General features: G+C 49.3%; 1 protein-coding gene across 1 annotated transcript in view; it reads right to left on the reverse strand.

Moving 5' to 3' along the window:
* SLC37A3 (solute carrier family 37 member 3) overlaps nucleotides 1-24912 on the reverse strand; it is a 197322-nt gene that overhangs the window by 134503 nt on the left and 37907 nt on the right. The window contains exon 3 of the mRNA XM_078668180.1: nucleotides 805-919. Coding sequence (XP_078524306.1) covers nucleotides 805-919 — 115 coding nt within the window. The remainder of the gene's footprint in view (nucleotides 1-804; nucleotides 920-24912) is intronic.

The following is a 24912-nucleotide window of genomic DNA, read 5'->3' on the forward strand; positions in this document are numbered from 1 at the left end:
AGAGAGCTACCAGCTTAATGCTGCTCAGGGCATGCAGCATTTTAACATAATACAAGCAGCAACCTCAAATATGGGGTACCAGACTTTAGTGATAACAAATACATAATTACAAGATATTTTCTACAGGGAACAGCTTGCATGAAGTGTGTGCACAATTGGATCAATGCAGCCATTGTATTAAAACAACGCTTCAGCTTCTAAAAAAAAATTGGCGGGCGACAATGTAAAGCCAGGTTCCAATGAGCGCCTTTAACATAAGGACTTACAAATGTGTCCCAATTTGAAAAACAAAAATAGCAAGAGAGCTTCAGCAATGAGTCAATTGAAGACAATCAGCACTGAGCATCTCATGAAGTCACAACCCTGATGCATTAATACTTACACCCGTAAGAACAGCTCCCCTAAACAAAAATGAGAAACACTAGCACCACCTGGTCTCAATAAGAAACTAGGTAACACTGGCATTAAGGAGACTATCCCTCAATCAACCAACATCATGGCATGTACCCTATTCCAAGCCGGTTAAAAATGCACCAACCAAAGCCAGGTACCATTGGCAGCAAGAGGGGGTGCAATCCAACACAATCCAGGTAAAGAGGCACAAGGAGGACTCCAGACCCAAGCTAGTTTAAATAATACTAGCTCTGTGAATGCTGTGGCATTACCCCAACTCTGGTATCACTGGCGTCTTTTCCAAAAGTAGGCTCTGGCTGGAATTCAACAAACCCTGCACAGGAAGCAGGAGGGCTCTCAACCTTGAGAAGAGCATAACATTGACTTAAAACTGTAGTAAGCTATACTTACGTCATTTGGCTGAAGAACGAAGACTGAGGTATTTAGGCTGGAAGGAGTCCACTGGCTGGAGATGCTGACCTTCACATTACTAAATGTTTTCCTGGATGCATGGAGCAATGCATAACTACAAAAGAGAACCAATAGAGGTTACACAGAACTCATTCTACAGAAAAAAAATTAGGAAATGCAAATAAACTGTAGAGAAGTGAAACCTTGCAATCAGCACCCCAAACATATAAACGAGAAGCAGGGAAGTGAAACGTTATTCTCCGCACTAGAAGCAAGCATGCAAACAGCAACAAAAGAGCAGCCAATGCAAAAATCATTGAGAAAGTGATGAATCAACAGCTGACACAATTTATACAAGATCAACTTCTTGACCCAACTCAATTTGAGTTCAGACCTGGACACAGAACTGAGACCGCCTCAATTAAGGCCACTGAGGAGATAAGGGCCGCATTGGATAAGGGAGGCACTGCAGCCCTTGTTCTCATCTATCTGTCAGCAGCCTTTGATACGGTCAACCATAAGGTTTTGGTTGACTGTTCAAGGGACATAGGTGTCAAAAGGAAGGCACTTGCCCTGTTGAGCTATTTTCTTGCTGGTAGAGAGCAAACTGTGTGTGGTTCTTGATAATTTTGTCTCAAAACTTCTCTGCCATGCGGAGTCCCACAAGGATTCTCACTTAGTCCAACGTTGTTCAACGTTTATGTTACAGTGTTGGCAATTTTGATTAAATCCTTTGGTTTCACCCTTTCCTCCTATGCGAATAACACACAAATTGTGGTGTCAGTATAGAACAACGAAAATAACATTGGAATTAGGTTTCATGGTTGCATGCTAGCTTTCAGCAAATGAATGAGCAAAAACTGCCCAAAAGTTGCATTTTTGAACAGAGGTGATCCTTTTTGGAAACTCCACTTGTGTGTGTCTGCCCTGAATTTCTGAAGGAGGCCTTTAAATCAGGGGTCTCCAAACCGGTCCTGGAGGGCCGGATCCATGCCAGATTTTTAAAATAACTACATGTATCTCTATGGGGATATGCACAAAATCTGGCATGGATCCGGCCCTCCAGGACCGGTTTGGAGACCCCTGCTTTAAATGGTATGAACACAGCAAAAAAAAAAAAAAAACAGCTACGACCAAGATGTGGAATCTTCTTCCTTCTTACACTTGGACTTTTCCCTTCCTAATATTAGTTAGAAAGGAGCTAGAAAGATGGCTTTTTTGATAATTAGTGGTATGATCCTGTTTTCTTGAGTAGTTAGCGCCAAGACACCTCCGGGTAATCAATCACTCAATAAATCACTTTAACATAACCATTGGGGAAATGTGTGAAGCCACTGAAAGTCAACTCCTACGTGAAAAGAATATGGGCATGGTTGACAATGGAAAGCTGAACTTGTTATTGAAAGTTCCACTTTCCTCTCAAACCGTAATCCGCCACATTTCTTACAATCAGAAACAGGTGTATGCCTCTTATAATGCAACATCAAACTTGGAAACTATTAAACTTTCAAACTAACAAGTGTAATGCCTTAAGGTAATGATGTTACTTTTCAAATGCAAATGTTTCATAGTGGTCAATACATTTAGTATACTATTGGTTTATATGTTAACCTTGATAAAGCACTGTACAACAGGTGAAACATGTCTAATAATAGTAAGACAAAGCACGTCAATGATCTTGAGGCTTGAATCTCTCTGCATCTTCTGGTGTGCGTCCCTCAACGGTTTTATACATGAGCGAATGCCGAAGATTGCAGAGGTACCATACGTTAGGTAGGTGTTAGGCAAAGAAGCGAGTGTGGTGAAGGACCCACAACCAACTTCGCAGCACTTTCCATATGCCTACTAGCAGTCAGTCTATAATGATGCCAGCTATGAGTTCTGCTCTTTTACACTGTATCTCCAGTAACCACAAACTAAGCCACCACCATCGTATGCCTTTTACAAATGCTGCTCTCAGATTTTATTTTGATACATTTGCACTGTAATTTATTAATGTGAATAAAGTTCACAATTAGACAATTTTTGTAATCTTATTCAGACCTCAGAACAAGCCCTATTGCTATACGGCTTAGGTCCAATTAAGAAATTGAAGAGAAAAACCCATTTAAAATGAATGGCCACGGGGGCGTGGCCAGGCGCGACGAAGATGGCCGCCAGGACCCGGGCTCTGCCGGGACCGATACTGTCCCTGCAAACATCCGACTCTTACCCTGACCAGGGCGCCTTTCCATCTGCGCCCTGGAACCCTGCTGTGGAGCGCTCTCGACTGGCGCAAGGAGCTGAGTCAGAAGACACATGGTGACCGAGTCGCGGCCCTTCGTGTCTCCGCGGCCGCCGGGGACGGACCACATGGAGCCCTGAGGTCGGGCGCCGGCGGACCCGAGGCCCCGGCCTGGGGCCTAACCAGAGTGCTCACGCCAGAGGCCAGCGACCGGCCTGGGGGCCTGTTGCCTGTTCGGCACCCGGGCGGCGGCCCAGTAGATCATTCGGAGGGCCCTGGTACCCAGCGGGTCCAGGGCCCCCGGGGGACGCTGGTCCCCCGGGGGCAACGAGTGCCCAGAGAAGCGACGGTGCGGCGCCATTTTACCGCGCCTTCTCAGGGGCCGAGACGGAAGGCGCGTAGCTGGAAAACGCGCACAGTGGGGCCCGAAGATCAGTGCGAGCGCCCCTGGTGCGAGAGTGGGGCTCGCTGCTTTGGTGGAGGGCAGTCACGCACCCACCGCGGTGGTGAAGGCCGGAATATAGCCTCGGGACATAGCAAGTAGCCTCCGCAGAGGTACCCCGGGGGGACAATGCCCTTGCAGCGTGGAACCCGGAGCTGCGGGCCCCAGGCCCTGCATCTTCAGCACGACGTGAGGTGAGGAGGCCCCGACGGGGTGCTGGACTATACCGGGTCAGGAACCCAAGGCCTGACAGTAGTGAGGGGCCCGGAGGAGAACAACGCGAAAAATACCGCACAGGCAGTGTGATCGCGGGTTCACGGTGGGTGCCCCGGGTGCTCCCGGGGGCAGAGGTGCACTGTGCATTTATACGGCTGTACTGGGCCAAGTACGTGTCGGATCAGGTGAGGCTGCCTGGAACGGTAAAAGCGGCGGCTGGCAAGGTGGGGCCCGGTGGTGGTGTCCATACTGCTGCAGGTTCGAGGGAGTGCGGTGCATGATAACCTCCCGGCTGAGGGAGGGGACAGGCCTTTCGAAGTGGCGACGATCACGCAAGTGCTCCACACAGCCGTCCAACAGACCTTCAGCTCCTAGCACTCAGGTGGTTAGGCAACAGGTGTGACAACTCTTTCAATATGAGGCCTAAAGGAGGAGCCAACACCCAGACCAACAAGCTGGACAAATATGCTGTGCCGCTGGGTCAAGGACAGTCAGGTGCGGCGACTGACAACCAGGCGGGTCAGAAGGAGCCATCCCTGACCTCCATAATGGCCGCGATCCTGACGCTGGGTACCAACCTAGAGACAAAAATGGATAAGATCTCCATTGAAGTGAATTTATTACGAACAGATCTGGGTAAGACCACAGAGAGATCTAAAGCAAACGCGACGGACATCAAAGCATTGCAAGCCTCGGAAAAGCAACTGGAAGGTCAGATCAATGACCTTGTGCACCAACACCGCCAAATGGCCCTTTGGCTCGAGGATCAGGAAGGGAGGGCCCGAAGAAGCAACATTCCAGTGGTAGGTGTGCCGGAAGGAACGGAAGGGCACAGCGTGGAACTTTTCCTAGAGGACCTGATCCTCCACCATCTGAAGCCTAAACGGTTGTCCAACATCTTCACGATTGAACGGGCCCACCGTGCACCGGTCCCTAGACCCAAGCCGGGGGCGCCACCCAGGACAATCATTGCCAAAATACTGAACTACAGGGACCGCGACGCTATCCTCCAGGTGGCAAGGCAACAAGGCGACCTACAGTATGAAGGAGCCACAATCCTGTTTTTCCCTGACTTTACACTGCAAGTCCAGCAGGAACGACGCTCCTTCATGGGAGTAAAGGCGGCGCTCCGAGAAAGAGGCATAAAATACATGATGTTCTTTCCGGCCAAACTGAAGGTCATCGCGGGGGGCAGGTCCCTGCTCTTCACCACGCCAGCTGAGGTCCAAAACTGGCTTGACACAGCAGCTCCGGCCGAGCAGGCACAGCAAGAACGTAGCTCGTGGAGGGAGAATCGAGCGGATCCCCTGGGTCCGCGGCAGACAGATCGGAAGTGGACGCGCAGAGCCAGCATTCATGGTGTTCGAGATCGGCCAGTCCCCGGTTGGACTAACCGTGACACGGCCTCACGCTGAGGACTAGGACCATGAGACCAGACCCTACTGAACTGTAATGTATATTGTACTGGTGCTGGTTGAATACCTTTGTTTCGGTTTAGGGGTGGTGTGCAAATTTGCCCAGTGACTCTACGACTTTGCGGCCGTGCTATGGGTGCTCCGCGGCTGCGGGGACCTTACTAATGCGGGGGCAGTGGCGGTTAGGTGGCTGGAGTTGGGGGCGGCACACGTTTCCCATAAAGGAGTTTCTTCAGGAGGGGGCGGTTTCCTCACTCCTGGGTTGGGGTTGGGCGAAAGGCGCTCTGCTAATTGGGGTAGTGGGTAGTTTGAAACTTAGGGAGCAGGGTGGAGGGGACCTGTTGGGGGGAGGGGGCACTTGAGTCCGGTTGGGCTAGGATGGGACATGGAGGGTTGGTTGCTTGGGGCTGGGGACGGGAAGGGGATGGGGTTGGAGGGGGAGGGTTGGAGGGGGAGGATGGGTGGAGGGGGGGGGTATTTGGGTCGGATGCAGCAAGAAAGTTTGATTGTCTCCGTGCATGCTATTTTTGGGGTTGGGGGGAATGGGGGAGTTCTGGAAGGGGGGGGGGGGCTGTTTTTCTTTTTGCACTTTATTGGTTTGAAGAGGGTCATGGGACGCGCCGAGGTACAAGGAACGGTGTCAGCGGTGAAACGTGGATATGGCTGAAAAATGGGATAAGAGCCTCAAGATACTAAGCTGGAACGTCAATGGGCTGGGGGATAAACTCAAACGAACTATGGTATTGCAGTTCGTGAAACGCCACCTCCCTGATGCAGTTCTTGTGCAAGAGACGCACTTACTAGGCAACACATGTCACGCCCTGAATAGATGTGGGTACTATTTAGCAGTGCACTCGGGCTTCACTTCGGGGTGCCGGAGAGTGGGAATTCTGCTCCGTCGTTCCTTCCCCTTTCTTCTAGATCACACTGACACAGATCCACAGGGTGGCTTAGCGGCAATCTCGGGGAGGTGGGAGGGTCGTAGGTTGACTCTAGTCTCCACCTATATCCACCCGGGTCTCCAGAACCAGGCCTACACCGACCTGGGGAAACTTCTCCTTTCCCTCCCAGACGGGCAGCTCCTAGTGGGGGGTGATTTCAACGCGGTAGTCTCTGGCACTCTTGATAGGCACCCTCCCAGGGACATACCTCAGGGACAGAGATGGCTCAGTGACTTCCTTGAGTCTTTTGGCCTCACTCATATATGGAGACTGGCACACCCGACAGACCCACACTATAAATTCTTCTTGGGCCGCATCACTCTTTCTCCCGACTGGACTACATCCTCACCCCCTTACATCGAGACACTGAGGTATGTAGCGTCATACACCTGGCAAGTGGCATCACCGACCAGTCACCTGTCTTCGCCCACCTCACCATCTGTAATAGGCTGGAGGGATGCACGGCGCCTATCAACGCCTGGTACTTACGTAACGAAGACATCCGTAAAGGCGCTTACCCTATCCATAGACAGTTATTTCAAAAGTAATGAAGGGTCGGTGGAATCGGCCGTGACACTATGGGAGGCCTTTAAAACGGTCATCAGATTTGAGGCTCTCTCGGCAATAGCAGGCAGGCGCAAAGACAGGGAGGCGCAGATGGTTTCGGTTGAGACCGATCTCAGGACGCTAGAGGAGGCGGCGCGCAGAGATGAAACACCCGTAGCGCACCACCGGCTGCTCCTCAAGACCGCAGAGTACCAGGCCCTAGCGACAGAAGCAGCTAAAAAGATGGCCAGCGCAAGGGAAGGCAGGATATACGATCAGGGAGATAAAGCTGGTAAGCTTCTTGCCTGGCTTGACAAAAAGCAACAAGCAAATAAGGTGGTGGCCGAGCTCCGGACAGAAGCGGGCACAGCGGTCACTGACACCCAAGACGTTGTTGCTGAATTTGCCTGCCATTTCCAGACCGTGTATAGCAAGGGGTCTGACCGCCCGGAGGAAGACTCAGTTGCATTACTAGCTGACCTTAGGATGCCGGCTCTCTGACGTAGAACGCGAACTCCTTGAGGCGCCGCTCACGGCAGCGGAGGTGGAGCAGGCTATTAGAGAACTCCGCCCCAGTAAGGCGCTTGGGCCCAATGGCCTTCCGATCGAGCTATACAAGCTCAAACCTGATGGCGTTAGCCCCTATCTTAAACGTATGTTCGACGAAAGCAAATCCAAGGGGATACTGCCCGCGATCAACGCCTGACAACAATCGTGGCAATCCCGAAAGAGGGGAAACCCAGGGAACTTTGTGCCTCCTATTGGCCTATCTCCCTGTTAAACGCAGGACCCAAGATCCTAGCAAAAGTCCTGGCCAACAGGCTCCAGCCAGTCCTCACCACACTAGCCCACCCGGACCAATCGGGCTTTATGCCCCGCAGGGATACGGCACTAAATCTCCGTCGACTTAATGGGGTGATGGGGAGATGCCATACGATACGTGGATGCGGTAGTGGTATCGCTTGATGCCACTATGGCCTTAGATACCCTTAAATGGCCATACATGATGGCGGTCCTTCGAAAAATGGGCTTTGGGCCATGTTTTATTTCTTGGGTGAGGCTCCTTTACTCGGAGCCCTTGGCCCAGGTGGTCGTAAACAACAAAGTCTCAGAGGCCTTCACCCTGGAGAGGGAGACACGTCAGGGATGCCCGCTCTCACCCCTTTTGTTTGCCCTATCCCTGGAGCCAATGGCCACCTGGATTAGACAGGACGTTTCCCTGAAGGGGCTCCGGTGGGCGGATAGCTGGGAGGACAGGATCTGACGACATCCTCCTTTACCTCACATGGCCCCGGAGGTCACTAATTGTAGCGCTCGACATCTTTACGAACTTTGGTAAGAACTCCGGGTACAGCATCAACTGAAGTAAATCTCTCCTCTACGTCCTCCACGGTAACCCCCGGGTGCTTCCTCACGGCTGCCCCATCAGGGTGGTCACTAAGGGCTTCACATACCTGGGAGTTTTTATCTCCAAGGACAAAGCCACCATGTACGAAAGGAACCTCCTCCCGCCCCTTCAGCGGCTCAAGCACAACTCCATTACCTGGCAAAGGCTCCCAGTGTCCCTGCTAGGCCGGGCGGCACTTTTTAAAATGATGGCGTTGCCCAGATTTCTTTATGTCCTACAGAACTACCCCGATCTGGTACCATTGTCATACTTGCAGCTGTTGAGGCGGCGCAAAGAAACCTCCTGTGGTCCGGTACTCCCCAGATAGCCCTTCAGAAATTAACACTTGGATGGTACCATGGGGGGGGGGGGGGGGGGGGGGGAGGGGGATTGCTCTCCCCGATATCCGTAGGTACTACTGGGCCGCACACCTCTCGGCTGTCAACCAAGGCACATATTGCGACGGCAACGATCCTGGGTACGGAATGGACAGGTGGCTCCTCCCAGGTGGGAACTTTGAAGCAGCACTCTATTCGAGACCCGCCAGACACGCACTCACAGGGCCGACTCGTCATTCAGTGCAGCTCTGGCACATTGTCCAACGGCAGATGGGCTGGCATAACACCCTCTCTTTGGCCACCCCACTCTGGGCCTCTGAGAGGCTGGGCCGCACCCAGGGGTTCCGAAACTGGGACCTCATCGGTATCTCTCAGGTCAAAGACCTCTGGGTCTCAGGCGGGGTTAAATCCTTCGCATCCTTACAAGACACATTTGACCTCGCACAAACTGAGTACTTCAAATACCTGCAGGTCAGGCACTCCCTCCAGAAAAACATCCCACAGGGCACGATGCCCCCACAGGCCTCCCCCCTGGAGGACAGGCTGCTAGATGGTCACATACAGGAACATGCAATCTCTCTCACTTATAAAAAACTGATCAATAACCTCCCTGACTTGCTCCTGAGCCTTAAAGGGAGATGGGAGGCAGACGGTTTGGAGATCGATGAGGAGGAGGAGTGGAGGTGTGCGCTGGCCGCCCCTAAAGAGGTGGCTATCTCGTCCAGACTGCTACTCATACAACTCAAAGTACTACATAGAGTGTACATTTCATGCACCAGGCTGAAGAGGATGGGTAGGAGCGGGTGCGGGATGGAGGGTTCCTTCTTCCACATGGTATGGGAGTGCCCGATATTGCAGAACTACTGGAAAAAAGTGATACGCTGCATGCAGGATGATTGGGGGGTAGAGTTGCGCCCTGAGGCGAAACGATGCATATTAAACATCTGGGAGATAACAGACCTAACTGCGAGGGGGAGGCTCTGGGTAACGCTTGGTCAAATGGTTGCGAAACACAACATTGCAAGACATTGGGGGGCAGCTCCTTCTCCTCGACTCAACGAATGGAAACGGGATATGCTCCAAGAAAAAACGGTGTATACATCACGGGGGTGCCCCAAAAAATGGGGGGAGGTGTGGGACAAATGGAATGAATACAGAGGTAACATTTGTGAACCCCCCCCAGCTTAGACGGACGGTGCTTGAGGTAGACGTATAAGTGTTTGATCGCTTTAATGTATCTGCCATGCTACGGATAGAATGTTGTTAAAGGAGTATGATCTCTGGTGCGTCACAACAACCCTTATGTGCGACTTCGTTGGCCGCTGTTTGGTCTGTAACTTAAATAAAAAGATTTTTTTTTTAAATAAAAAAATAATGGCCACCCAGGAACGGCACTTCGTATAATAAGACACAAAAGTGGGTTGCTGCCTGAGGGCAGTAGTAGAGACTTCAGCTGAAGCTCATATGAGGGATGCAAGCACTGTAGTCAGCAGGAAGAGGTCATGACCAGCATTTAATGGAGATCCCATACATATTTTGCACATATTGTTTTGGACATTACCCCCTAACACACACACTAAACCTTGCAAATTAGCATAGAACACTACAAGGCAGGCTGTATCTAGCCGGTGTATCGTGGCACCGAGGGGTGCTCTTGGATCTGCGGGCGCGCATTTCCTTGGCGGCCATCTTGGGTAGGCAGGCTCGTGGGCGGCAGTCTAGTGGTGCGGGATCGCGCCGGACAGCCAGCGACGCCTTAAAACTGCACAGAAGAAAAGCTCAGGTTATATCCTCACTCTCCTTTGTCACCTGAGACGGACGCCGGGTGTGGGCGAGCGAGCAACTATAATCGTGCTGATTACTAGCGCTACTAGCGTTTTTAGACCTTTTAAACTGCTATTTTTACTTGTGATGTTCTATAAAATTGTGTTATACTTTTAAAAGCTGAATACGAGCTTTCCCCATTTTTCACTGCTGCTAAAATCGTATTATACTTTCAAAAGCGGACTACGAGCTCTTTTATTTCCACTGCTGCTAAAACTGTATCATACTTTTAATAGCTGACTTCGAGCTTTCTTCACTTCCATTGCTGCTATCTGCACATTGCACCTGTGACACTCCTTTCAGGCACCTGAGGCGGAAAGCCGGGTGACCTTAGGCCTCTTAGCTTTTGCTACTTCTCCTACCTCTTATTCTCCCCTCGCCTGTGTCGCGCTGCTCTGCCTGGGGTGCTCGTGCCTTTCCAGCCGGTGTATCGTGGCACCGAGGGGTGCTCTTGGATCTGCGGGCGCGCATTTCCTTGGCAGCCATCTTGGGTGGGCAGGCTCGCGGGCGGCAGTCTAGTGGTGCGGGATCGCGCCGGATGGCCAGCGACGCCTTAAAACTAGGTGCACCTCCCTCCGCGCAGCGGACGCGCGCTGCGGAGGCGCCTAAGAAACGCCAAAGGAAAGCCCATCTGCGCCCCGGAGGCGACCGGGCGCGGGCCCGGCTTGTAGGGTGCCCTTCAGGATAACATTTACAAGGGACGCGCTTTTCGCTCTTAGACACACGAACAATATCTGTTCTAAGGTCTTTCCTACGTCGCATCGGTCAAACAATAGGTGTCCGGCTTGTGGCTGGATACCAGGCTATGGCCGCATCACCTCTTTGACCCCTCCCTCTCATGGCACCAGCTGTCTACTGCTTATCACCAGATCTTTAATCAAGCACGTGCTTGACATTTATAATCTCCCGATAGACTCCAGATCCAACTGTCTGTTCCTGACAGAAACTTGGCTGGATGAGGGCGCAGGACCAGACATTGCCACTGCCATCCCCCCGAGCCATGTTGTCTACAGGAAAGACAGAGCCAATGGGAAGGGGGGCGGTGTCGCCCTGATTATCGACAGGCGCATCGCTTGCTCCATCATTCCCTCGGACAACATTACGGGTTGTGAAGTTCTTGCTTTCTCGCTTTCCCTTTCACCTCACCAATCCTGCACTGGGCTACTGGTCTACAGGCCCCCTGGTCCTATGGGCACTTTCTTTGAAGAACTCCACTCTTTGATCTCCACACTATGTCTTAGGTCTGACCACTGCCTTTTACTGGGCGATTTCAATATCCATATGGATAAGGAGGGCGACCCGGACAGTATCAAGCTTAAGGACATCACTTCTTCCTTACAGTTTCTGCCGTACCTTAGTTCCCCTACACACTGTAAAGGACACACATTAGATAAAATTTTCTCTACTGTTCCTGTGGTTCTGACCTCCCTTGCCCCTGTTCTATGGTCTGACCCCTTTTTAGCGGATTTTGAGATCCCTCTCACTATAAAGAAAGTAGCTAATGGACAATGGCGCGATGCGCTTCCTTCCAGAGCGTTTCAGCATGTCTCCCCAGCCATGCTGTCAAAGGCCTTAGAGACCCACCCTTGCCTGCTAACAGGCTCGCTCGAAACGGACCTTGATCTTTTTCAGGAAAGGCTGACGCAACAACTTGTCGTCCTTGCCCCCCCCCATTCCGCCAAAGACGCGTTCGGTCAGGTCCTCTGCCCCTTGGTTTTCCCCGGCTCTTGCTGCCAAACGACGACAATGCAAGCAAGCCAAACGGACTTGGCGCAAATTTTATGACGCCAGTGCTAAGGAAACCTACAGGGCAATGACCAGAGACTATCATCACGACATCGCGGCCAGCAAAAAATCTTATCCGGCTAGCAGAATTGATGGCGCCGCCATCTCCTACAAAGAAATCTTCAGGCTAGTCAAAGATTTCATCTCCCCCCCCCCTGGTGCACCCCCAAACTGACTCATTCTGAGTCCTGGATCTCCGAACTGGCAGACTTCTTTACCAGCAAAATCAGGACTATCCAGACCTCTTTCGGGACCGCCAATTTGAGTCCCCCTCTCCGGATCTCTCAATCCCCCCCAGACCTTAACCACTCCCTCCCTCTGGAACTTTCCTCCATTGTCTCTCCAGTCCTCCCTAGACCTCCTCTCCAAATTAAAATCTGGCTCTCCTCTCGACCCTTGCCCTGCTAAATTTCTTGCACAAATGGCCCCTACCCTTAATCACCTCATTAATCCCATACTCAACCCTTCGCTCAACACAGGTTCAGTACCACAATCTTGGAAGCAGGCCCTCATTTTGCCTCTTCTGAAGAAAGCCAACCTGAATCCTGAATCACATGTCAACTACAGAAACATTTCCCTTCTGCGAGCTCTGGTGAAAGTGGTTGAAAAACATGTCCACACCACTTTGTCCCACTTTCTAGAATCTAATGATATTTTACACAATTCCCAATCTGGCTTCCGCTCTAATTTGAGCACCGAAACAGCTCTGCTTGAGGTCACCGAAGTGATTAAAGAAACCCTGGACAGGGGAGGAAAAGTTATGCTGGTGATGCTTGACCTCTCCGCAGCTTTCGATACCGTCCCCCATGATCGCCTCCTATTTAGACTCTGGGAGGTAGGTCTAAGGGGGACTGTGTTTAGATGGTTCAGGTCATTCCTCACCAGCCGCCAGCAAACTATCTGGGCTCCACCTTTCTCTGCCGCAATGCCGGCTCTGGAGGTCGGAGTGCCGCAGGGCTCAATTTTGAGCCCCTCACTCTTCAACATTTATATGACTCCTCTGGCGGCACTTGCGGAGGACTTTGGGGCCCAGATCGTGTCGTACGCCGACGACACTCAGCTCCTGTTCACCTGTGACAGGGGTCATGACTTAGACGGGGCATCTATTCGGGGCTGCGTTGGGGCTGTGTTCGACTGGTTTAGTCGGCACAGCCTCAAGTGTAACTCCGACAAATCCGAGGTGCTCTTCTTCGGCTGCCCTGCTGACCCCAAATGGAAAGAGTGGTGGCCGGCAGCCATGTTCCCTCCCACCGGTGAATCAGGGGCTGCAAAAAATCTGGGCATTCAGGTCGACAACTGTCTCTCCTTTGGGGCTCAGGTGTCGGGCCTAGCCGGCAAATGCTTTGCCATCCTGAAGATGCTGAGAAAGTTCCTGACGCTTCTATCCTTGGAACACAGAAAGACCACTGTCCAGGCCCTAATTGGTTCAAGGCTGGACTACTTTAACGTCCTTTACCTTGGACTGCCAGACTACCTCCTATCACGTCTCCAGGTGGTGCAGAACTCGGCGGCTCGTGCCATCTTCGGCCTCTCTAGGAGAGCAAGGGCCAGTAAGCTTCTTAGAACTCTTCACTGGCTACCCATGAAGAAGCGGATCACTTTCAAGGCCCTGACCATCGCGTTTAAAGCTCTGCATGGCACAGGCGCCCGCTATCTTCAGAAATTGATCAGTTTTTACTCACCATCCAGATACTTGCGCTCTTCAACCCAGGCCAAGGCAGTCACTCCCATGATCCGGCGTGCCCGCTGTGGGGGGCGTTCTTTCATACATCTCGCCCCTCGGCTGTGGAATGATCTTCCTCTCTCTCTCAGATCCAGCTCCAATCTGTTGGCTTTCAGGAAAGACATGAAGACCCTGCTTTTCCTGCAATAACACCGCCCTGCTGTGCTATGCCCCCTTCATTTGTCCTGTCTCTTTCCACTCTGGACCTGTGAGGCTCTGACAGCGCCGGGACACTCCTCGGAGTAGGCGTGCGCTATAGAAGCACCCCCTATAACATAGTGTACAGAAAGACAAGCCAATCCATTTTGGAAGGAAACTACATGTAGCTTTTTCGTGAGTAATGATTTATTTTTAAGTTCAGACACAGGAGGAGCTCCTGACCAGGGCCTGCCCCAGCAGCAATAAGCAGAGGCTATTCCTCCATGCCTGCCACGTTTGGTGGTACTCTCGTATCGGAGGCAAGCACAAACCTCCAAATACACTCTTGAATCCCAAGTTACCAAGGTCGTTGTGCAATCATGCTTTCACTATGAAACACGCAACATCAGACTGAACGCATACAATAGAATACTGACGACAGACCAAACAAAGCTCAGATATAGAATGCAGTTGTTTGTCAGCGAGCTTACAACTCTACTAACCATAATTGGCAATCACAATATGCAACCAACAGAACAAACACAATCATCCAATGCAGTTAAGAGCGAGAGGCGAACCTCTCTTGAAAATTCTCCATCTTGGTTTGGAGAATTAGGCCAAATAGGAATAGGGCTATGCCCCTCCACCCAAATGAATGAGACATGTGAAGGGTGTAGTCATCCTAAGGGACAATAGCCATTGGCTACTGCCTTCCAACCCCAGTAATGACCTTAAATTTAGAATTTAAGGACTTCCCTGAACCCTGTTCCTCAGTGACTACCTACAAAGAAGGACTGAAGAGCTGTGCAGCAGTGGAGAAGACAACAACAACTGATTTGGCTCCAGCTCCACCGGTCTGACTCCTCCTTCAGTGACACTGCTCCAAGAATCTGCTGCGCCCGCAGCCAGCAACCTCCAAGAACCCCAGAGACCTGGGCTGTCTTCAACAAAGACTCTTTTCTCCAGAGGACACCGGATTTGTACAGCAAGAAACTAACCCAAGGAATCCGGTTCCAGACGGATCTGCAACCCTTGCACCACTCTGCATCCCATGCCCACAACCAGAGTCCAGGTGCCCACTGATCGAGTGAAGTACCCCCGGCAATCCTGACCTAGGATCCAGCGTTTGACGACCTCTTCTGAACTTCCCCATGATGCCCTCAGCATCTCCCCGGACCATATTCGGTAAGACAACCCGACGCTTAAAGACACCCTTGCACCCGCAGCCCCAGGCCTTGGTGTGCCCAACCGATGGTGCCATCGTATACCCCCCAATATCCAACTTACCTCTCCAGTCTATGAATTCCTTCAGTCAGTCTTCAGGAACGAGCCTACATCCCTTTTCCCCGACCCAGGATCTCCATTGCTTCCCAGAGGGCATCTGACGCCTCCTTTGCACTCTGCACCCAGCCACCCCTGTGTCGCTGAGTTGGTGCACTCAGTGCTACCTGGTGGCCCCTACAGTGCTGACCTCAACTCCCAGGGCCGGTGTACCTGAACCGCAGCTACTGACCTGCAACCTGTACATCTTAGAGGTGCTCCCAGCCTCCATAGGATATGGACATTTGGCCCAGTGACCTCTGCACCCGGCCGCCCCAGTGCCGCTGGTGGTGCAGTACCTACCTTGGACCCTCGGAGACTGAACCTGAAAACCGTTTACTTACCGGTAAGTTACTCACCTGTCTTTCCTCTCACAGGATTGCATTGGTCTCTCACTGTATTATACTCAGTGTTGATCCTGAATACAAAATATCTTTTTCCACATTGGAATACATGTAAAATATTTTTTTATGCTATACAGACCTTTTGCCAATAATAATTTGAAAGTATTGCATAAGTGAAAAGTCTACTTAGCTGTAACGGAGTGCAACTTGGTTCCTAAAATAAAATTAACTAAAGTAATATTTTTACAACTATTGGTCTGGACTTTTGTTATGGAGTGTGTGTTCCAACCTTGAATGAGTATGTACAACAAATGCTTTCACACTGCCCTCCGATACGCCTAACTGCTCACCCATGTACCACTAAATTAGGAGTAAGGTGTTGTAGGAAAGTAGGATCTGCTTCTCATGGTTACCCCCACTTTTTGCTTGATGTGATGCTGTTTTTGACTAGCCTGACTGGGATCCTGCTAATCAGGACCCCAGTCGATCTGCTTTCTCCCTAAACTGTTGAGTTCAGTACTTAGGTACATGCCAGATTGGATACAGGGGTACCCGTGTCAGTCCCTAGCATATGGTACCCATGTACCCAGGGCATAGGTACCACAGAGGTCTCCCATGGGCTGCATGCAGCATGCATTATCCCACCCATGAGAGACCATTCAAAATGGAACTATAGGCCTGCCATTGCAGCCTGTGTAAGTTGGTGGCTGCACCACTTACTAAAGATATAGGTTTACTAGAGCTAAGGGTCACTGCATTTAAAACCTATAAGTCACCCCTCTAGCAGGCCTATACAATCCTAAGGGCAGGGAGCTTGGTTCTAAGTGAGGGGGTCCCCCTGCATGAGGACACCCCTGCAGCCTACAGAGTCCATTCTCCCGGGTTGTCAGTGAAGCAGCCATACACTATATAGAGGAGCATCGCATTACTGCACGATGACCATCTCGAAAACGGCAGCTATGAATCCTATCATGTTTGGTTTTAAACATGGTGGAATCATACCCCCACATCGTAACTGTGTAGGAGGTATGATTCCAAGCACCAGGAGAGCCCTCCGTTAGGCTCTCAGTATTACCGGTACCAGCCTTCTAGTCCCAGACAGCACAAAATGGTTGCTGCCGACCTGAGACACATTTCTGCTCTCCTGCTGCTGAGCCAAGCTCAAGCAGGGGAAGGCAGAACAATAGGCATCCTGTCACAGGGAGGTGTGACCACCATCCAGACAGGATTTACTGTATTAGGGCTGGGTGAGTGCGCATGCCAGTGCCTTAAAGTCTGCATGAGGAGCACATTTGGTGTCCCACTTTAGAATAATATTGATGTAGGCAAGATGGCCGCTGTAGCTCTGTAGAGGGAAGTCGCACTTCACCTCTCTCCTACCCTGTTACTATGGTGTCGGTGGTTTGAATACAGGGATGTGGAACTCGGCTGGCCTGATACACCGCATTATTGCTGGAACGACTGGCAAGGGACGACTAACTCAAGTAACTCTAGCAGCGAAACAGACTTGGGGCAGGTATTGGAGAAGCATAATCAGCGCTTTCAACATACCCATCACGATGTCACAGCGCAAACAGGATAAAGAGAAGGCTACAACAATAACCGGGACGAATAAAGGTCCGGCAACTCCGGACGATCAACGTTCAGGAGCTATCCCAAAATTACTGACTGGTGCTAAGAAACAAATGGATCCCCTCAGTCGCTCCTCAAAAGTTTCGCAACAGAGAAAAGGCGACAGACCCGAGAGGAAACCAGAGACAAGACTCGCCGCGTCCAGCTTTAACAAAGCACAGAGAGAGACGCCGCAGGATGTCGAGGGAAGCAGAATACATCGGGCACAACCTCCTCCGATAAAGGACCCCATGCGGCAGCCTACCTTGACGGAATCCTTCGCTCTCAAAGGGCCCCCAGCTCCACAAAATCAGCTCGGTGATTTACAGCAACCAGCCGCGCTGAGCGCGGACAGCGAAGAAGCCGGGAAAGTCGTCCTCCAGGACGCAAGCGGTGGTGGTACAGTTGCCGGGCAACCGGCAGGCACGTCAGACAGCACGCTTCTCGCGGAAGGCGCCAGCTGCAGAGGAGAAGGGAGCACTGTTTCAGAGGTGAGCAAAGGCGCAGCAAAGGCAAGCGAGGGAGCAAAAGAGTCACCTGAGGAGCCTCTGGGGTCCCTAGAGGAGATGGAGAGACATAATAATGTCCAAATGCTAGATGCCCTTCTGTCAGTAGAAGCGGGGCTTAACACTAACATCAACCAACCTCCAGAGCCTAAGTGGGGAAGTATGTTAAGCATTGTATCGCAGCAAGAGCAGGAGCAAGCAGGCAGTAAAGGCAATAGAAGCAATAGAGGGGAATCTCCTGAATTCTTTTCAGTTAATGAGGGGACGGACACTACTGATATTAGTGAACCTGAAAATGAGGAGAAGGGAAGCTCTACTGATCTTACTACTGGTTCAGATACAAGCAAAGGCTCTAAAGACATAAGTACACAGAAAAGAAAGAAAGCTGAAGCAAGAAGAAACAGGCGAGGGTCTAGGAGTAAAACGAATAAAAAATTGTCATGGGATTACTCTGCCACTCCAGGGACCTATCAAGAAAGCGGTCAAGGAGAAGGGGATAATGACGGGCTACCTAAGTCTATGCCCCAGAATGTAACACTGGAGATGTTGTTTGGCACGCTTAAACAGATGCAAATCGAAGCCAGGGCAGAAAGCCGGAGGGCAAGACGCGACACGAAAAAACTACAAGCATCACTGAGGAAAGTAAATAGAAAATATGAAGAGGTGGAGGAAAGGGTAACGCAGGTGGAAGAAAGAACCGGCAGGATGGAGGACGAGGTCACGGACTGGCAGACCTTCAAAATCGAACAAGGGAAGATAGTGGAGGATCTGCAGTGGAAGGTCGAAGACTTTGAAAACCGCCAAAGGAGGAACAATGTGAGACTCTTGGGACTTGAAGAAGGGCTGGAGGGGCAGGATCCTAGAGGGTATGTGATAAAACTTTTGAAAGGGGCCTTCCCGGATTCTCAGTGGCAGTGGGATCTAGAAGTCCAAAGGGCCCATAGATATCCGCTATCCTTAAAGAAAAATCGAGGGGTGCAACAGAATACACTACCCAGGACAATGCTGGTGTTTCTAGGGAATTTCTTAGCGAGGCAAGAGATTATGGATAGGGCTAGACCAGAGTCCAGGAAAACATTTGATGGAGTTACTTTTTTTGCTAGGCCTGACTTCTGCCACGTCACTGTTGAAAGAAGGTGGAAGCTAAGACAACTGATTGCCCCCTTCCAGAAACAAGGCGTAGAAGCATACCTATTATACCCGGCAAGATTAAAAGTCATCAATAAGGGGCACACTAGGATGTTTTTTTCTGAAATAAAAGCAGGAGAATTTCTGGCAGAGCTTAATGAGCAGCATAGGGGGGAGGGAGAACAGAGGAAGAAGCCCACCAAAAACCCCGTAGAGTAAACAATATAAATGGAAAGATTACAACTGTAAACTGAATGAGAAGAGGAAAGGGTAGGGGAGAGAGGCGACACTACAGACTACAGAGGCTACACATAGGTCAAAATTGACCTATCTGCCTGTAATGAGGGGGGGTGGAGCTAAAGTTGGCAAATACAGCACTAAGAGAGGAAGAAGATGAAGGTCACGTATGCAGAGTTTTTTGGAAAGGAGCACTGTTTGCATGTGGTCACAATAATTATGAGTGGAGTTACAGGAAGGGAAAGCTAAAAATACCTAGATGGCGATAAGGATAGCTACCATAAATATCTGCGGGTTAAATGACGGTGGAAAAAGACAGAAAGTCTCTGCCATGCTAAGAATGCTAAAAATAGACATGCCTACAAGAGACCCACATTGAGGGAAATAATAAATATCTGTTAGACCAAATGGGTTTGGAGGTATTAGCTTATACGAGACAAGAATCAAAGACGAGGGGGGTGGCCATACTAGCAAAGAAAGGAGTGTTTACAGTAAAGAGGAAGAAAGAGGATCAAGGAGGGAGATGGGTTATGATCGAGGGCGAATCAAAGGCAGGATTCTGTACTATTGTCTCGGTATATGGCTCTAATGAAGAAGATCCGGAGATTTTTGAATACTTAGAACATGAGTTACCTTTATGGCCTGAACCGATTATCTGTTGCGGGGACTTCAATGTTAATGGATTCATGGGTCTGGGTATGATGGGAGGGGGGATATACGGTGGAAGGAAAAAAAGTATGTAAAGCAGTAGGTAACTTTGCTTATCATAACGCATTAACTGATGTTTGGTCTTATAAAAATCCATGTGGGACGGGGAGCACATACTACTCGGCACCGCATAAATTGGTGGCTAGACTGGATTACTTCTGGATTTCCAACTCTCTGTTAGGCAACAGTCACATAGAGAGACTACCAAGGATCTTATCGGATCATAATCCTCTTGTATTAACTCTCCCGCTCGTTGACAAGGGGGAAGGGAAGCCTTATATGTGGACGTTTGAAAGAGGCCTCCTGAAAGACGAAAACTATCTGAATAAAATGAGAATCTGGATTAGCCAATTCTGGGAGACTAACAGAGGATCAACCTCGGCTGGCATGGTATGGGACGCCTTCAAGGCGGGTGTCAGGGGGGAAACTTTAGGCTACACGTTACGAAGGACAAGAGATGAGAAAGAGGAAATGACGAAAAAGATAAAAGGGACTTAACCGATTTGGAAGAGCGCCTAATAGTAGCCATTTCTAAACAAGAACCTTTGGAAGATATACTCTTAAATATAGAATTGAATAAAGCTGACACAAGCGAAAGTATAGTGAGGAGAACAGCTGCTAATTATTTGACTAAAAGAGAGAAAAGCTATGAGTATAGTGATAGAATCGGACACCTTCTTGCAATCCGTACTAGGCAGAACTTGGCTGCAGGGCAAATAAAGGAAGTAAGGAATGAGGTAGGGGAGGTAGTAAATAAGATATCAGAAATACAGGAGGTTTTTAGAAAGTTTTACACTAATCTCTATGATCAGACACTTGAAAATACAGAACAAGAGATCACGGAATATCTGGAAGGCATACACTGCGCAGGGCTACGGGAAGAGGAGAAGGAAAACCTAGAGCTTAGATTTACAGTACAAGAAGTTCAGGAAGCAGTAAGCCCCCTCCCAGTAGGAAAAGCCACAGGCCCAGACCAAATCCCAGCAGAGTTCTATAAAGTTTTTAGGGGCGTACTGGAGAAGGACATGCACGAAACTCTCCTACAGGCACAGTCTGGTAAATAAATTCCTCCCTCATGGGGTGGGGCTGATATTATCGTAATACTTAAGAAAGGCAAACCCCCATTAGAACCCGGGTCATATCGCCCGATAACACTTATGAACGCAGACGCCAAAATATATTCTAAAACACTTGCACAAAGATTGAGTAAGATTATAGGGCACTTGGTGAGCACTTCGCAGCACGGGTTTATTCCAGGGAAGGGGACCACACAACACACGAGACAGATTTTAGATGCCATATGAGTTGCAGGGGACCCTGTCGCGGCCGTTTTTCTGGATGCAGAGAAGGCCTTCGACAGGGTCTCTTGGAAAATCTATGGGAAGTAATGAAGTGGTTTGGGCTGGGGGACGGATATATTAAGGCAATTCAGGCATTGTACGCAGAACCGAATGCTAGAATAAGGATTAACAAAGGATACACTGATCCAGTGCAAATCAAACGTGGTACAAGGCAGGGATGTCCGGCATCTCTGCTATTATTTGCCTTGTACATCGACCCTATCCTGCGTAGATTGGAAAAAAACTGTAGGATTTCTCCAATTAGGCTACACAATACCAGCTATAAAATATTCGCATACGCGGATGATGTGGCTATAATTACCAATAATCCTGATATTGCTCTTCCTGAGATAGAGATAGAAGCAACAGGCTTCGGAGCAATTTCTGGATATAACATTAATAGTGAGAAAATACAAATAGTACAAAATTCCTTTATAATATATCAAGACAGCAGAGTTGTTAAAGCAGCCACATACTTAGGAATTAAAGTCACTGCTGATTTAGACAACTTGGTAGAGATAAATATGAAACCATTGGTAGCCAAAGTGAAGGAGAACACGGAAAGGATACATAAGCTTAATCTGACGTTGATGGGCAGAATAAATGTGATCAAAATGACTACCTTTCCAAAATTCCTGTATCTATTCAGAGCAATACCACTCTTCTTTGAACATTTTTGGTTTAACAAAATAGAAGCTATTTTAAATAAATTTATTTGGGCACAAGGCAAAACCAGGAGAGCATATCGACACCTGACACTCCCAAGAGAAAAGGGGGGATGGGGAGCACCTGATTTTCGTTTTTATTACTGGGCCACAGCTATGCAATATTTTCAGGGACTAATAGGTGGCGGGGACACAGAGACAGGAGAAGATACACAGGGATACACTAATATTTATGTTGCACTGCTGGGAGAAGGGGCGGAAAACGGATTTTTAAACACAATCGACTTCAGCTATTTCAAGCATACTAGGTTTAAAACTTTAAAAGCTGCATATAGTATCTGGAAGGTGCTACAAAAGAAAATGGGATTAGGGAGACATAACAGCTACACACGAATGTATACAAATAGATCTCTACCTAGCGACATTTTTAGAGATATGGTGATGAGGGACTGGGATAACAAATGGATCAAGAAAGTTGGGAATCTTATGAACCAACAGGGCGAAATCCTACAGTTTCAAGAAATCCAAAGCAAATTCAAAGTAACAAATAACAGCTTTTTTTAAATATTTACAGATTAGAAGTTACCTGGCAAACAAACAGGGAGGAATGTTGGGTTTTGGGACTTGTCGTATAATGGACTACATAGAGAGTAGCCCTCATTGTACGATTCGATATTTATATGCAGAACTGTGCACATATAAAACCGACGATAGAGAAAAATATGCCAGGAAGTGGGTGGATAGTCTGGGGTTACAGCCAGAAGATTTCCAGTTATCTCTTGACCTGGGCCGAACGGTTTTATGCTCCGCTACCTTACAGTCGCAACACTACAAGACTATATACTCGCTTTATCATACTCCAGCCAGAATAGCACAATGGGGGAGCAATACAGGAATAACATGCCCACGTTGTGACTCAGAGGGGGCAGACATTATACATATGTTCTCGCAATGTCCACAATTGTTTTCCCTCAAAAAAGAGATAGAGACATTTTCGGATGTATCGTTGGGATGTAAAATTAAGCTCACAGATGAGATATTATTGTTGGGGGTCTCGGGAGGAACTGAGAAAGCTCCTGTTGAGTTTATTTTTATGTTGGCCGCAGTTTTCCGAATCTGTATAGCAATATCATGGCTCGACAGGGTTCCACCAACCTTTCAGATGTGGATTGCCCGGTTATTATCAACTTATAATTTAGAAAAAGCGATATATGATAGAAAGGGGAAAAAAAGTAGATCTCTGGGAAAGAAGATCTGGTACCCAGTGGCAAATTGGAAAAATGGAATGATAAATCGGGTAGGGATGTCTGATCGTATCGATTAGTTAGCTGAGGCTATAATTTTTTTTTGCTTTAATTACACGAGTTATAATGTTGGTATGAATACTGTAATGAAATGATTATGATCCTGAAATGTATAAATGTGCTGTAACATTTATTGGTTTGTTACGATGGAAAATTATAAAAAACTTTTAATAAAAATATATTTTAAAAAAAAAGGAGCACATTTGGTGTCCCTGTGCATAGTCCAGTTCAAACCAGTGCTGCTGGAAGTTGGCTCCCGCTCTGAAGTGAAACTGGACAAAGGACATGAGAGTAACCGCCCCCCCTGTCCAGACCTTCCCCTGGGAGGGTCCCCTGAATCTTCCCAACCCTTTCCTTAGGGTACTTAAGGGCTTACCTGAATGTAGGACCATAGTTTCATCGTTGACAAGATTCAGAACTGAAACCACTGCACTTCTACCATCTGGGCACTCAGGACTTCGTTTGGGACTGACTTAGTCTCCCTTTCAGTCTGCTGCATCGTCTGATCACCATTCAGGATCCGTGCAGGACCTGTGGAGCATCCAAGACACTTGAAGATAATCTCCCTTGAAGTGAATGAGTCACTTCCCTGCATTTGCAGGCACCTCAACACTGCTGATCAGTCTGCTGTTCCCGAGCTCCCGCGGACTCAGTAGGGTTCAACAACAAAGTTGGTGGTTATCTACGTCTCTCGAAGCCTGAGCTGTCCTCTCACCGAGTTTGCGGTCAGAATCCCTCGTGGGGGCTTCATTACCGAACCCCTGTGCACAGCGTACTTTTGCAAGTTCATACGCTTGTTGGCAACTTTTGTGACAAGTGCATTGGGCTCCAAGTAGCCCCAACCTCAGGCAACTTCTTCCACCAAGATCTTCAGCCACACCGCCTTGTAGGCACCGTGGCCTGCTCCCGTTGGTGACCTGCTTGAGGTCCACTTGCGACTCTTGTGCCTCCGGCCTGTGGGTCCATTTGAGGGTCACCTTTGTTTTCCTTGGGCTCCCCTGAGTGTTCGGGCCTGCCCCGACTCCCCTGCTTGTGGCGAGTCTCTTGGACCTTGCTGGTCCCAACCGTGCACCTTCTTGACTTCCTGCGTGGGTTGCATTTTCCAAGGCTTGTTGGTGCTCCCGTCGGACACCGACCCCCAAGCACTCTACATCCTTCGTGGGACAGCTCGTATCCAAGTCCTGGTCGTCTTCAGCATCGCCTGGTCCTCGCAGCAGAGTCAAGGTCACCGTCATCCTTCCTGAAGCACCCAACATCGGAGGGCATTTGTCTTTCAAGTCTCCTAATCACTGCTGAGTGACATAGACACAGTCCCCTCTACTTTCAGGTACTCCTCTTCAAGAATCCACATTTGGATTCCTCCAGACACTTTCTCCTCTTCCAGCAGCAGCACTTTCCTGAAGTCCTCCATTGGGTTCGACTGCGTTTTCCAACGCCACTTCACACCTATGCACCCGGCCTCCTGAGATAGGTTACTTGGGTATCACGGTATCCACGGGTGGGGTGGGATGGCTCTCCAACCTTCTGTCTTCCACAGGGTTTCTTCAGGATCCACTAGGAAGGGTGCCTAATCTTCAAAATTCCAACTGCGACTTGCACGTAGACTTGTAAGGAGCACGCACTCATGTTCACACACTGCACACGCTCTCCGTGGGGTCCCCATCTACTTACTTTGGGTGGTTCTGTGGGTCCCCAGCAATTCTAAGTCCTCTCGACATTGTCCTGACTCGAGTTGTGGTTCTTATATCACTTTCTTAGTATATGGGTTGGTCTCCTCCTGTGGCCCACTGATGATATTAGTGCTATTTACTGTGATTTGTTTGCTAAAGTATTGTGTGCTTTGTGTCTATCTACGTTTAGGAGACACTGTAACCTACTAGAGAGTGTTCTATAATAAATACATATTTTTATAAATACTTTGTGAGGTTCTTTTTCATTTAATCTATACTATAAGATTGCGTTCTGG

This window comes from Lissotriton helveticus, chromosome 1_1, assembly GCF_964261635.1.
Source record: "Lissotriton helveticus chromosome 1_1, aLisHel1.1, whole genome shotgun sequence".
NCBI lineage: Eukaryota > Metazoa > Chordata > Amphibia > Caudata > Salamandridae > Lissotriton > Lissotriton helveticus.